This window comes from Ranitomeya variabilis, chromosome 1 (genome assembly GCF_051348905.1).
Source record: "Ranitomeya variabilis isolate aRanVar5 chromosome 1, aRanVar5.hap1, whole genome shotgun sequence".
NCBI lineage: Eukaryota > Metazoa > Chordata > Amphibia > Anura > Dendrobatidae > Ranitomeya > Ranitomeya variabilis.
The window spans coordinates 334855266-334870892 of NC_135232.1; the positions used below are offsets into that span (position 1 = coordinate 334855266).

Here is a 15627-nt window from a genome sequence, read left to right on the forward strand (position 1 = left end):
ATGCCAAGAGTGTGCAAAGCAGTCATCAAAGCAAAAGGTGGCTACTTTGAAGAACCTAGACTATAAGACATAATTTCAGTTGCTTCACACTTTTTTGTTAAGTATATAATTCCACATGTGTTAATTCATAGTTTTGATGCCTTCAGTGTGAATGTACAATTTTCATAGTCATGAAAATACAGAAAAATCTTTAAATGAGAAGGTGTGTCCAAACTTTTGATCTGTACTGTACATTAGATATATTAGGCAATACGTATATACCAGAAAGCATTCAACAGTCTCTGGTTATGACAGAAAACTGATGAAATAAAAACTGAGGGTTAAACAGAGCAAATGCCCACAGGGATAACAGTTTTACCATCTTATACCCCTGAGACAACAGAAAGGAATTAGACTGGCATCCTGCATAAGTAATGTAAAATGCCTTAGAAATTGGAAGTGAGCCTTTATATAGCAGAATCCCTTGTATACAGTAAATCAATAGTATGAGTTAGGCTTTCACCACACCATTTTGGATAGCAATACAAAGCTATATATATATATTTGTCTCAGGCTGTACAATTGGACTTGCTGATATCTTCCACATTTGAGATCTAAGGGTTTTTTTGGATCAGGAAAAAAAATTAAATTAAATATTGAGCTTGGTCAATTTCCCGCAGATCCTAAGACCTCGGCAGAATACATCTAATCATCTCACAAGAGCTAATACTGGCACGAAATGTACAGACATAACTCCTTATAATCTGGATTAATGATAGAGGTCTCTGTGTTTAGTCAAGGGCGGCTCTTCTTCCTAATATAGCAGGTACAGAACAATCCCTAAAGGGGTTGTCTTCCGGAGACTATCACTAGCCCTCATCTATTAGCATCAGGTCCAGATTCTGAATCCTCTGGAACCAAATTGTAGTCAACTGTAAACTTCCCCTGTACTTACATAATCATTATTCTTTATTATGACTTTCAGGCCAATTAAAGAAAAGCTACTATTGCTACTAATATTATTGTACTCATTGAAATTCCTTGTAATATGACAAGCGCGTAAATAAAATGTACTCGTACAACAGTAACAGATCACAAAGATGAGGAAAGAAGCCTTATAATGAAGCGTCATCTATACCGTCATATATAAAATGTCTTACCGCAGATCCCAGGGGTCGGGGGAAGCCCAGCAGTGTCGGAGTTTGGAGATGAATTTCGCGAACTGTCTGCAGACTCGGGATATTGTCGCCTGACCAGACATCTAGTGCATAATAGCAAACAGAATGAGGACCACAGAAAAAGTACGTCAGTAAATGTTAGTTGTCATTTTATCCATTTATTTTTTTCCTAAATCAATAGTACACGTGAAAATAAGAAACTTTGTAATATATCTTATAAGAGAAATCTGTTTTTTTTCTCCGCCAGGACTGATGTTTAATTCTCAAAATTCTCAATTCAAGGCTATAATGTGTATTCAGTGAAAACAGAAAGGAAATCTGCCTCTATCTCCTCCTTCTTCCTCCCACTACCCTCTTTATAGAATTTTAAGGGCACAGGGCACCAATCACCATCTCCTATCTCCGTATTGTGAAAATCTGTCTTCACTGAATACAGATTTCACCCATAAATTGAGAGTGAAGCGTCAGTCCAGTAGAACAATGAAGCAAATTTCCCCGATAAGATATATTGCACAAAGTTTAATATTTTCATGTGTATTATTACCGTAATTTATTAGATAAAAATTAAAACAACAGTTACTTTTTAAGATATGAATTTAACGGTATTTGAATCAAAGTATATAGAATTATGAATCCTATTTAGGATCAGTGGATATATATGGCATCAAATAACCAAGTACTTTCATAGTGTGTTTTCCGGAATAAAATCAATCTGCAGTCCATTAGTTGTATGGAAGCTTAAAATAATGCGTCATAAAAAAATGACACAGTTTAATTCAATGGTTTTTTTGTTAATTGTTTTGTGTTGTTGTATTTTTTAGTAATGTGTTTTTTATTTTTAGATTATGTTATATACTGTGGGTACGGAAAGTATTCAGACCCCTTTAAATTTGTCACTCTGTTTCATTGCAGCCATTTGGTAAATTCAAAAAAGTTCATTTTTTTCTCATTAATGTACACACTGCACCCCATCTTGACTGGAAAAAAAAACAGAAATGTAGAAATTTTTGCAAATTTAATAAAAAAGAAAAACTGAAATATGACATGGTCATAAGTAATCAGACCCTTTGCTGAGACACTCATATTTAAGTCACCGCTTGTCCATTTTCTTGTGTTTCTCCTTGAGATGGTTCTACTCCTTTATTGGAGTCCAGCTGTGCTTAATTAAACTGATAGGACTTGATTTGGAAAGACACATGTCTATATAAGACCTCACAGCTCACAGTGCACGTTAGACCAAATGAGAATCATGAGGTCAAGAGAACTGTCTAAGGAGCTCAGAGACAGAATTGTAGCAAGGCACAGATCTGGCCAAGGTCAGAATTTCTGCAGTACTCGAGGTTCCTAAGAGCACAGTGACCTCCATAATCCTTAAATGGAAGAAGTTTGGGAACAGCTGAAGTCTTCCTAGACCTGGCCATCCAGCGAAACTGAGCAATCGTGGGAGAAGAGCCTTGGTGAGAGAGGTAAAGAAGAACCCCAAGATCACTGTGGCTGAGCTCCAGAGATGCAGCAGGGAGATGGGAGAAATTTCCATAAAGTCAACTATCACTACAACCCTCCACCAGTCAGGCCTTTATTGCAGAGTGGCCCGACGGAAGCCTCTCCTCAGTGCAAGACATATGAAAGCCCGCATAGTGTTTGCTAAAAAACACATTAAGGACTCCCAGACTACGAGAAATAAGATTCTCTGGTCTGATGAGACAAAGATAGACCTTTTTGGTGATAATTCTAAGCAGTATGTGTGGAGAAAACCAGGCACTGCTCATCACCTGCCCAATACAATCCCAACAGTGAAAGATGGTGATGGCAGCATCATGCTATGGGGGTGTTTTTCATCTGCAGGGACAGGACGACTTGTTGTCATTGACGAAAACATGAATGAGGCCAAATACAGAGATATCCTGGATGAAAACCACTTCCAGAGTGCTCTGGACCTTAGACTTGACCGAAGGTTCACCTTCCAACAAGACAATGACCCTAAGCACACAGCTAAAATAAAAAGGAGTGGCTTCAGAACAACTCTGTGACCATTCTTGACAGGCCCAGCCAGAGCCCTGACCTAAACCCAATTGAGCATCTCTGGAGAAACCTGAAAATGGCGGTCCACCAACGTTCACCATCCAACCTGACGGAACTGGAGAGGATCTGCAAGGAATAATGGCAGAGGATCCCCCAATCCAGGTGTGAAAAACTTGTTGCATCATTCCCAAGAAGATTCATGGCTGTACTAGCTCAAAAGGGTCCTTCTACTCAATGCTGAGCAAAGGGTCTGAATACTTATGACCATGTGATATTTCAGTTTTTCCTTTTTAATAAATTTGTAAAAATTACTACATTTCTGTTTGTTCTCAATCAAGATGGGGTGCAGAGTGTACATTAATGAGAAGAAAATGAACTTTTTTGAATTTACCAAATGGCTGCAATGAAAGAAAGAGTGAAAGATTTAAAGGGGTCTGAATACTTTCCGTGCCCACTGTAGTGAGGAAAATAAGTATTTGATGCTGATTTTGCAGGTTTTCCCATCAACAAACTCAACTGTGAGAGACCGAATAAAAAACAGAAAATCACATTGTATGATTTTTACATAATTAATTTGCATTTTATTGCATGAAATTAATATTTGATACAATAGAAAAACAGAACTTAATATTTGGTGCAGAAATATTTGTTTGCATTTAGAGAGGTCAAATGTTTCCTGTAGTTCTTGACCAAGTTTGCACACACTGCAGCAGGAGTGTTTTCTTCTCCAGATCTTTCAGGTTTCCGGGGCTGTTGCTGATCAACATTGAGTTTTAGTTCTTTCCAAAGATTTTCTATTGGGTTCAGGTCTGTAGACTGGCTAGGTCACTCCAGGGCCTTGAAATGCTTCTTATGGAGCCACTCTACAGTTGCCCTGGCTGTGTGTTTCAGGTCATTATCATGCTGGAAGACCCAACCACGACCCATCTTGAATGCTCTTACTGAGGGAAGGAGGTTGTTGGCCAAAATCTTGCAATAAATGACCCCATCCATCTTCGCATCAATACAGTGCAGTCGTCCTGTGCACTTTGCAGAAACCCCCCTCCAAAGTATTATGTTTCCACAACCATGCTTCAAGGTTGGGACGGTATTTTTGGGGTTGTACTCATCCTTCTTCCGCCAAACACGGCGAGTGGAGTTGATACCAAAAAGTTCTATTTTGGTCTCATCTGACCACATGACCTTCTCCCATGCCTCCTCTGGATCATCCAGATGGTCATTGGAGAACTCCAAACTGGCCTGGATATGTGCTGGCATGAGCAGGGGGACCTTGGTGGCCCTGCAGGATTTTAATCAACAGCGACGTAGTGTATTATCAATGGTAATGTTTGAGACTGTGGTCTCAGCTCTCTTCAGGTAATTGACCAGGTCTTCCTGTGTAGTTCTGGATTGATTCCTAATCTTTCTCAGAATCTTGTTTTTCTTCCATTTTCTAGTAATTATTGCCTTCTAACCAAGCTGCTTGCCTATTGTCCTGTAGCCCATCCCAGCCTTGTGAAGGTCTACAATTTTGTCCTTGGTGTCCATAGACAGCTCTTTGGTCTTGGCCATGGTGGAGAGGTGGAGAGGTTGAGGTGTGATTGGTTGAGGGTGTCGACAGGTTTCTTTTATATAGGTAATGAGTTCAGAGTTTGTGTAGGCAGGGGGAACATGGTAATCCTGTGTTAACAGCTGTGTATAAAGGTTTCACCTCTCATTATAATCCTACCTGTGATTATAATGAGCCTTCAGAAAAGTCTTTATAGCCTCAAAGGCCATTGTTAAAAAAGCAAAAAAATGTTTTCTTAATAAAGATTGTCGTATGAATAAAAAGCTCTTGTAAAATATAAAAAAATATATATTTAACACAATATCTGATGTAAACAATAAGTAATTTTCTGATCATACATTTCCTTCAAGGTGTCTTCCATAAACTGCTATGGGGTTTTAATATACCTCTGCATATCTCCTATTTCATATACAATAGAATGTGGCTTTCTCCGTATGGGGTTATTATAGAAGCAAGTAATGTTGTGCAGCACACACAGCGTCTACGACTCTCTAACAAATGCTGAATAATAACTGATGAGCCTAAGTGCTAGTTACTTGCGCTCATCACTACTGAAGAACCATAGAGAGGTACAATCCTAATCATCACTCCAATAAGCAGTGTAGGCAGTTGTTAATATCTAAAATACCAGCAAAATGTTTATTACATCTGTTAGCCGAAAGATTATCCATATCATCTCAATTCTTACTACAGCGACTTGCAAACTGCAATTAGAGAATTCCCAATCGACTGCGCTGAGCTCTAATTAAGACCATGCTTGTCACAAGGCAAGGATCTCATGTCCAGGGGCGTAACTACCGCGGTCGCAGCGGTCGCCATTGCGACCGGGCCCCGCAGGTCAGGGGCCCCGGGCCGGCAGGTCTGAGCAGGGCCAGGCTGGCCATCGGGCACTTCTGGCAAATGCCAGAAGAGCCGATGCCAGTAGTGGGCCGCTGCACTGTTCCTCCCCCGGAACCCCCCCAGTGCCGCCGCCGCCGCCGCATTTAACTATACCGGCGTCTATGACACCGGTATAGTTCAATGCAATGATGGGAGGAGAGAGCGTCACCTGACGCTTCCTCTCCCATCATTCCCCGCTCTGCCTCTGACAGTACACTGAGGGTGCGCGATGACGTCATATCATCGCGCACCTGCAGTGTCCTGGGCAGACTGCAGCCGCCAGGAGCAGCGCGGGCAAAAGGAAAGGTGAGGAGAGTTTTTTTTTTTTTTTCTTTTTAACCGGACTGTGGGGCCATTATCGGGGGGGGGATGAGATGAGATGTGGGCTGTGCTCTATATACCCCTGTGCGGGCTGTGCTGTATATACCCCTGTGGGGGCTGTGCTGTATATATCCCTGTGCGGGCTCTGCTGTATATACCCCTGTGGGGGCTGTGCTGTATATATCCCTGTGCGGGCTCTGCTGTATATACCCCTGTGCGGGCTCTGCTGTATATACCCCTGTGGGGGCTGTGCTGTATATATCCCTGTGCGGGCTCTGCTGTATATATCCCTGTGCGGGCTCTACTGTATATACCACTGTGCGGGCTCTGCTGTATATACCACTGTGCGGGCTCTGCTGTATATACCCCTGTGCGGGCTGTGCTGTATATACCACTGTGCGGTCTGTGCTGGATATACCACTGTGCGGTCTGTGCTGGATATACCACTGTGCGGTCTGTGCTGGATATACCACTGTGCGGTCTGTGCTGGATATACCACTGTGCGGTCTGTGCTGGATATACCACTGTGCGGGCTGTGCTGGATATACCACTGTGCGGTCTGTGCTGGATATACCACTGTGAGGGCTGTGCTCTATATACCCCCTGTGCTGGCTGTGCTGTATATACCCCTGTGCGGGCTGTGCTGTATATACCCCTGTGCGGGCTGTGCTGTATATACCCCTGTGCGGGCTGTGCTGTATATACCCCTGTGCGGGCTGTGCTGGATATACCACTGTGAGGGCTGTGCTGGATATACCACTGTGCGGTCTGTGCTGGATATACCACTGTGCGGGCTCTGCTGTATATACCACTGTGCGGGCTCTGCTGTATATAACACTGTGCGGGCTCTGCTGTATATAACCACTGTGCGGGCTCTGCTGTATATAACACTGTGCGGGCTGTGCTGTATATACCACTGTGCGGTCTGTGCTGGATATACCACTGTGCGGTCTGTGCTGGATATACCACTGTGCGGTCTGTGTTGGATATACCACTGTGAGGGCTGTGCTCTATATACCCCCTGTGCTGGCTGTGCTGTATATACCCCTGTGCGGGCTGTGCTGTATATACCCCTGTGCGGGCTGTGCTGTATATACCCCTGTGCGGGCTGTGCTGGATATACCACTGTGAGGGCTGTGCTGGATATACCACTGTGCGGTCTGTGCTGGATATACCACTGTGCGGTCTGTGCTGGATATACCACTGTGCGGTCTGTGCTGGATATACCACTGTGCGGTCTGTGCTGGATATACCACTGTGCGGGCTGTGCTGGATATACCACTGTGCGGGCTGTGCTGGATATACCACTGTGCGGGCTGTGCTGGCACCCAACACCATGTTGCAGTGCAGGAGATTCCTGCAACAGTCCGAGGCGTATCTAGGGGAAGCGGGGCGGGGGAAGGTGGGGGGGTTGCGGGGGCGGGGGAAGGTGGGGGGGTAGGGGGGGGTAGGGGGGGGGCCCCATTTGGAAGTTCGCACCGGGGCCCATAACTTTGTAGTTACGCCACTGCTCATGTCACTTCCACATGGGGACTTACACTGTATCTGGAGTGGGAAATATTTTGGACAGAGTGGCCTGGATGCCGTTAATCAGCTGATCTGTATTCTGAGCGCTGAGGGTCAGTTGGAAGCTTCCCTTCTCTGTTTCAATAAGTATCTGCAAGAGGATAGAAAACGGTAATGGCAGCATGAAGACAGCAAACACAGACAATAGTGGTAAATAATGTAGGATGAGATCAATTTTACATTAGTACTATATGTATCAGATCCAAAAGTTTTGCCTTCTATCTGATACATATCGTATAAAGAACTGGATGGGAGTAGTGAGGTAGAAGATAGGGAAATTTAAATGGGTATTCCCATCTCCAAGATCCTATCCCAATATGTACCAGGTGTAATAATAGTAATCAGAAATGTAGTATAGTTCTTCTGATTCGCTATGTCGCTTTCCCCATGTTCAGGATTGCATGAGCTTAGGTATCCATGGTTATGACTCATAACCATGGATACCTAAGCTCCTGCAATGCCTGAACATGGGGAAAGCGACATAGCGACTCAGAAGAACTATACTACATTTCTATTTGTAGGTATTTGCTAATAATACTAATATTATACCTGCTACATATTGGGATAGTAGAAGGTCAATATCACTGCTCAACAATGGTTACACATATTCAGTACCTGGCTGAGACTGATAGCTGTGAGAGATCGTATTTCCAGAACACTGAAGGAGCTTTCAATCTAAAAAAAAAAACAATATGGAAACGTCAAGGTCACTATTAGGCTAAGAGGATTCAGGATTTGCTGCGGATTTCCACACCACAAATCTGCAGCACTTTATAGTATAATACAAGTAACTGGGGATTTTAAAATCCCATTCACACATTGCTGAAAAAGTCCACATGGAAATTAAAGGAAATCTGTCAGCAGATTTTTGCCGCCTAAACTGAGAGCAACATGATGTAGGAGTAGAGACCCTGAGTCTAGCGACGTGTCACTTACTGGGCTGCTTGTTGTAGTATTAATAAAATCAGTGTTTTATCAGCAGAAGAACATCATTAGAGGACTAGTTGTCTCGTGCCATGTAGTCCTCCTGCTCTGTGTATCCCCGCCCCACTGATTCACCACTTTCTGTCAATGCATAAAGTACACTTATACACTTATACAGAGCTCCGCATTCAGAGAAATACTAGAACTGCAGCAGAGAAAACATTGGTGCTATCATAACTGCAGCAAGCAATCCAATAACTGATACATCACTAGAACCAGCGTCTGTGCCCTTACATCATGCTCCTCTCAAATTCGATAGCTAAAACCTGGTGACAGATTCCCTTTACTTTCCCACTTTCTGTATTTGGTCAGTATTTTACATCAGTATGTGTAAGCCAAAACCAAGAGTGCAACAATCAGAGGAAAAGTATAAATGAAACACGTCACCACTTCTGTATTTATCACCCTTTCCTGGTTTTGGCTCACAAATACTGATGTAAAATGCTGACCAAATACTGAATGTGTGCACGTGGCCTAAAGCATGGTGTGGAATTCAAATCTGCATCGTGCTCATTCTTGTGAAGATCTCCATTGTGAATTTCACTCTATTATATGCATTGTATTGTAGTAAGGTGAAATCCGAAGCAAAATCCACAATTATGCAGTTGAAACCAGAAGTTTACATACACTATATAAAAAGACACATATGCATGTTTTTCTCAATATCTGACATGAAATCAGAATAAACCTTTCCCGTTTTAGGTCAATTAGGATTACCATAATTATTATTATTTGCCAAATGCCAGAATAACGAGAGAGAGAATGTTTTAAGGCATTTTTACTACTTACTGCAAAGTCAAAAGTTTACATACACTAAGATTACTATGCCTTTAAACAATTATGGACTGCCTATATGATGATGTCATGTGTTTGGAAGCTTCTTATAGTTTTTTGGCAACATCTGAGTTAATTAGAGACACACCTGTGGATGTATTTTAATGCACACCTGAAACACACTGCTTCTTTGTGTAGCAAAGTAAGATATCAGGAAGAGAATGGTGGACTTGCACAAGTCTGGCTCATCCTTGGATACAATTTCAAGATACCCGAAGGTGCCTCGTTCACCTGTACAAACAATTATACGCAAGTACAAACAAGATGGGAATGTCCAGCCATCACACCGCTCAAGAAGAAGATGAGTTCTGGGTCCCAGAGATGAACGTGCATTGGTCCAACCTGTGCATATCAACCCATTGACAAAAGCAAAAGACCTTGTGAAGATGATGGTAGAAGCTGGTAAGATTGTGTCAATATTCAGAGTGAAACGAGAACTGTATCAACATGGGTTGAAAGGCCACTCTGCCAGGAAGAAGCCATTACTCCAAAAGAAACATTAAAAAGCCAGACTAATGTTTGCAAATGCAAACAGTAACAAAGACGTTTGGAGACGTCATCTGGTTTGAAGAAACTAAAACTGAACATTTTGGGCTGAATGACTTTTGGAGGAAAAAGGGAGAAGCTTGGAAGCTTAGGAACACCATCCCAAATGTGAAACACGGGGTGGCAGCATCATGTTGTGGGGTTGTTTTGCTGCAGGAAGGAATGGTGCACTTCACAAAATAGATGGCATCATGAGAAAAGATTATGTGGCAATACTGAAGCAATATCTCAAGACATCAGCCAGGAAGTTAAAGCTTGGGCGGAAATGGGTCTTCCAAATGGACAATGACCAGAAGCATACTCCCAACATGGTAACAAAGTGACTTAAGGATTACAAAGTCAATGTTTTGGAGTTGCCATCACAAAGCCCTGATCTCAATCCTATTGAAAATTTATGGGCAAAACTGAAAAGGCAGGTCAAGCAAGGCGACCTACAAACCTGGATCAGTTACACCAGTTTTGTCAGGAGGAATGGGCACAAATTCCGACTAACTATTGTGAGAAGCTTGTGGAAGGATATCCCAAACATTTGACCCAAGCCATTCAGATTAAGGGCAATGGTACCAAATACTAATGAAATGTATGTAAACTTTTGACTTTGCAGTAAGTAATAAAAATGCCTTAAAACATTCTCTCTCTCATCATTCTGGCATTTGGCAAATATTAATAATTATGGTAATCCTAATTTGCCTAAAACAGGAAAGGTTTATTCTTATTTCTTGTCAGATGTTGAGAAAAACATGCATACAGTATGTGTCTGTTTATATAGTGTATGCAAACTTCTGGTTTCAACTGTACAGCTCTGGCAAAAATTAAGAGACCACCACATCAAAACCCTGTCCTGGGCAGCCCAATCTCCAGACCTGAACCCCATTGAAAACCTTTGGAATGTAATCAAAAGGATGATGGATAGTCACAAGCCATCAAACAAAGAAGACCTGCTTAAAGGGAACCTGTCACCCCCCCCCCCCAGGCGTTTTTAACTAAAAGAGCCACCTTGTGCAGCAGTAATGCTGCATTCTGACAAGGTGGCTCTTTTAGTTCTGGTTGTTGTAACTGCCAAAATAATCAATTTTGTAATTTGTCCCAAATACCTTTCTTCAGTCCTGGAGGCAGGCCTTTCCCCCCTGCTGCAGACGTCACACAGCCGTCACTCAGCTCTTCTTGGCGCCGGGCGCCGCCTCCTCGCCGCTGTTTTGAAATGAGCCGGCGCCTGCGCTCTTTTCTTCTGCCTTGGGCAGGCGCAGTGAGCGCTGCCCGTCTGTCCTCATATGCAGTCTAGCTGACTGCGCCTGTGCGGCCGCCCTGCCTGTAAATCTCAGCCCCGCAGTATGATTAAATCAGAAGACACAGTATTTCAGATGTAGTCTGACCAAAGAGGAGTAGAGGGCAATAATGACTTCACGTGATCTAGACTGTAGGCTTCTGTTAATACATCCCAGAATTGCATTTGCCATTTTTGCTGCTGTATCACACTGTTGACTCATGTTCAGTTTATGATCTATTAGTATACCCAAGTCTTTTTCACATGTGCTATTGCTTAGCCCTATTCCTCCCATTCTGTACATGATTTTTCATTTTTATTGCCCAGATGTAGTACTTTGCATTTTTCCCTGTTAAAAACCATTCTGTTAGTTGCTGCCCACTGCTCCAGTTTATTTATATCTTTTTGAATCCTCTCTCTCTCTTCTCTAGTATTAGCTATCCATCCTAGCTTTGTGTCATCAGCAAATTTAATCAGTGTTCCCTCAATTCCTTTATCTAAATCATTGATAAAGATATTGAACAATACAGGCACAGGACAGAGCCCTGTGGTACCCCACTTGAGACATTCTTCCAACTGGATGTGTAGCCATTTATGACCACTCTTTGGGTCCGATCGCTAAGCCAGTTATGAATCCACCTAACAGATGCCTTGTCCATTCCATACTTAGTAATTTTTCAATAAGGATTGTGTGAGATACTTTGTCAAATGGTTATGAACTTTTTTTTTACATTATTTGAGGTCTGAAATCACTGCTTTTTTTAAAAAAAATTTTTTGACCATTTCTCCTTTTCATAAAAAAAATACAAAATTTATTGCTTGGAAATTCAGAGACATGTTGTCAGAAGATCATAGAATAAATGAACAATTTACATTTTACTCAAAAATATACCTATAAAGAGAAAAATCAGACAAACTGAACATTTCGCAGTGGTCTCTTAATTTTTGCCAGAGCTGTATCTCCAAGTTACAAATGTGGATTATGCCCGCAGATTTCTGGCCAAATCTGCAGTGGAAATTTTCTGCAATGTGCGGACTTGGCTAGAGAATACAATAGAGATAGAAGGCAAGATGGCCAGAAAACAATCAAGTTTTAAAGACAATGGGAAAAGATTAAAGACAATGAAGAATATCATATAGGTAAAAAATATCACCACTATAACTTAAGTATACTAAAGAACAGGAACCTGCCTGGGAAGAAGGGATCATAGCTCGTGCATTAGATATTGTCTGTGTTATTTTATGGGTTAAGACTGTTTCATATCTGAGCAGGTTTGGTCTAGGTACAGATATGATTTAGACAGTACAAAATAAAATTAAAAACATCAGCGCTTCCCTTACTTTTAGAAATACCAGCTATGGATGTATGATCGGAATCCAAGCTCTCCCAGGTGGCAGCAGGCAGTAAGATTGTATCTGCTCACTTAAAAAGTAACATCAAAAGTATAAAAGTTTACACGTGCTCTACAAAATGTGTCTGGTAATCCACCCCTCTAAATTGCTGCTCCAGTGATATCCCAAAAACACATGTATGGGTACAAGCTAGTAGTGCTTTGTGATATTCTGCTAGACTGGCCTGTACATCTGCGCACAGTCCACAAAAGAGGATGAAGGAATCTGGAGGTGGTAGAAGGTGGAAGTATGGTCAAGCACTGTGACCAAGTCCAGCGTTAAGAGCGCCGGTCAATGGCATCTCTTCAAATAAAATACAAAAAATGTCTCAATCACTGCAAACAATGGAGGTCATCATGAGTGACCAAAAAAGGTCCTGCGATTTTCAAAAAGAAGAGCTTTTCTTTGTAAGCTATATAACAGGTTTCCTGAGCATCTCCTTTTATAGTAGTATAAGACAGAGTACAAACTCATGGAATCCCCTGCCTGGCATATTTGAGTTTGAGAGACACTGTCGATCAGGGCGTTCTCCGCTCTGGATCTCATCTCAATGTTTGACCACATGTCCACCTTCTACCACCTCCAGATCCCTTCTTCCTCTCTTTTGTAGATTGTATGCACGTGTACAGATCAGACTAGCACAATGTCCCGGAGCACTATTAGCTTGTATGCATACATGTGCTCTTTGGATTTAGAGGGGTCAGGGGGATTGCATGATAATGATTTAATCAGTAAAATACACATTTACACAGTGCATTACAGTCCAAGCATTGTATGTGCCCACTTAAAAGGGTATTCTCAAGTTTGCAAGTTATCACCTATTAATTGGATAGGGAATAACTTCCTGAGACCCCAACTGATCCCGAGAACTGGATCTCTGCAGAGGTGAACGATTATGCTCACTTGCTGCTCAATTTATTCTTAATGGAACCACCAGAGCTAACCAAGCACTGTGCTCGACCAGTGTTCACCACTCCCATGAGAATGAGAGGAGCGGCAGTACACATGATAAACCCCTGATCCATTCACAAGGGACTCTTCAGAACCCAGATTTCTTGGGATTGGTGTGGTTCCCTGCAGTCAGACTCCCTGTGATCAGGAAGTTATTGCTTATTAATTGGATAGGGAATAACTTCCCAATCATTGGGTTCTAACTGCCGAGACCCCAACTGATCCCAAGAACCGGGGCTCTGAAGAGGTGGTCGATTATGCTCACTGTCACTCCATTTATTCTTAACAGGACCACCAGAGATAACCAAGCACTGTGCTCAGCCAGTCTTTGACACTCCCATAAGAATGAGAAAAGAAGCAGTATGCATGATAAACCACAGTTCCATTCATAAGGAGCTCTTCGGAACCCCTGGTTCCTGGGATCGGTGTGGTTCCCAGCAGTCAGACTAATTGTGATCAGGAACTTATTGCCTATAAAATAGTGATAAGCACTATAAGATTACTCTTCATTAAGGAGATAGTCCTAGTTCACATATTCACAGGACATGCTGGTTGCCGGTGGTCCAAACACTGAAACCTACACTGTTCCAAGAACGAGGTTATTAAAGGTGTCATAATAATGGAATTGAGGCACACATTGTCTATGGGACTGGTGGATATAGCCAAGTGCTGTACATTGTATCTCCAAGATAACATTTTTGGGACTTAAAAGATGTGGATAGCTGTTAACATGGGACTAAACAATTAGGTTTGGAAAGGTATCTACTGTAAACCATGTCTTTGGTCAGGCCACCTGGCTAGGAGGACAAACAAGACCTGGTCAGGACCTGTTGAAGTGCTACGTGCACGAAACGGCCATCGTCCGTCTGTATTCACACCCCTCCCTGCTGTTTCTACGTTATGTCCGAATAAAAGTTTGACAGTTCAACACCGGTGAGTGCGCTCCACTTTTTTGCTTTTCTCATGTTTTGCCTATAACTTGTTTTTTGGATGCAGCACCCGGTTATTTTTTTTAAAAAAAGGGGATTAAATGCGGCAAAAAACAGCTAAGAAAGGTTAGAAGCATTAGGGTCTAACGAATTACAGTGGTGCGGAGGTGCTTTTCTTCTCTTCATTGCTTGAAGCAAGAGTTACGTAGGGCTTCTTGATCCCCTGTTTTAAACAGATGAGGGTCACAAGCTATTCACAAATCTGTGGTCGGTGATCAATCATCTTCCTGACCAAGTGTGATTTTTAGTAAAAGGCTGTTTAGATCATTTTGTTGGACTGTACTGATATCTAGCTCACAGTACCAAGACTTCTCCTGCCTTTTAGCTTCTCTTTATATTTCGCCCCTTGAAGGAGATGCAACAGTGATTTTCTTCATAAAAGCAGTCCTTTTTTAATAACCCACATTAGTTCATAGATTACTCACCTTTGCTGGCAGTTTGATGTAGAATATATAGAATCTCCAGCATGTTGTGACCTGAGAAGAAATACATAGATATGACAGATTTTGTTAAAAGATGTGAGCGTATGCAACCATGGCAAAAAAAAAATGCAAGCGATTAAATGGATCAGTTGCTATGGAAACTTCCATGCTTTGTTTTGTGGTACCCCGATGAATTGTTTATCTCGGAAAAGACAATCAGGTAGGTCCTATTAATAGTTATTTTCTCAGCTTGTCACTAAGAAACTGTAGTATGGTATTCACTTTACTAAAACATGAGCAAATTCACTAATGCACATTAGCAGAATAAACATGTGCGTATGTGTGTAGGTGTATACTATGTGCAGTACTAGACGGGATTCGTGTAACCAACTATACAGGTCCCAGGGTCAGCAATAGAGAACGGAGTAGAATAAAGCACGTCCATCCCACAGTCACTACCATCTTCTATTACCTACAGGCGGCCATATGTTCAATGTCTGTAGTCCGTGAGGGTGTGTAACTACTGGGATTGTAAAGATTTGCAAGACTTCCCGCATATATGATTAATAAGAGCTCATTAAGCTGATGAGGCTGGTTAACTTATTTTGAAAATCCAAAACAGAGTGAGTAATGTAATCTGAAAGTTTGAACTTAATCTCAACCTATCTAGATTGATTGATAGCTCCTCAGCGTCCCTTCTCCCAGCTGAAATCTCAAAATGCTCAGTATAAGCTGCAACTGTCAAGCAGGC

General features: G+C 42.0%; 1 protein-coding gene across 6 annotated transcripts in view; it reads right to left on the bottom strand.

Moving 5' to 3' along the window:
• The window catches only part of CARMIL3 (capping protein regulator and myosin 1 linker 3), a 130528-nt gene that overhangs the window by 102617 nt on the left and 12284 nt on the right, over window positions 1–15627 (bottom strand). For all 6 annotated transcript variants that reach the window (XR_013224181.1, XM_077299197.1, XM_077299213.1 and 3 more), the window contains exons 3-6: window positions 14880–14930; window positions 8110–8169; window positions 7467–7585; window positions 1140–1240 (exon numbers count right to left, since the gene is read on the bottom strand). Coding sequence is in view for 5 of the 6 variants with exons in the window: in XM_077299197.1 (XP_077155312.1) it covers window positions 1140–1240; window positions 7467–7585; window positions 8110–8169; window positions 14880–14930 (331 nt within the window). In the remaining variant the exon portion in view is untranslated. The remainder of the gene's footprint in view (window positions 1–1139; window positions 1241–7466; window positions 7586–8109; window positions 8170–14879; window positions 14931–15627) is intronic.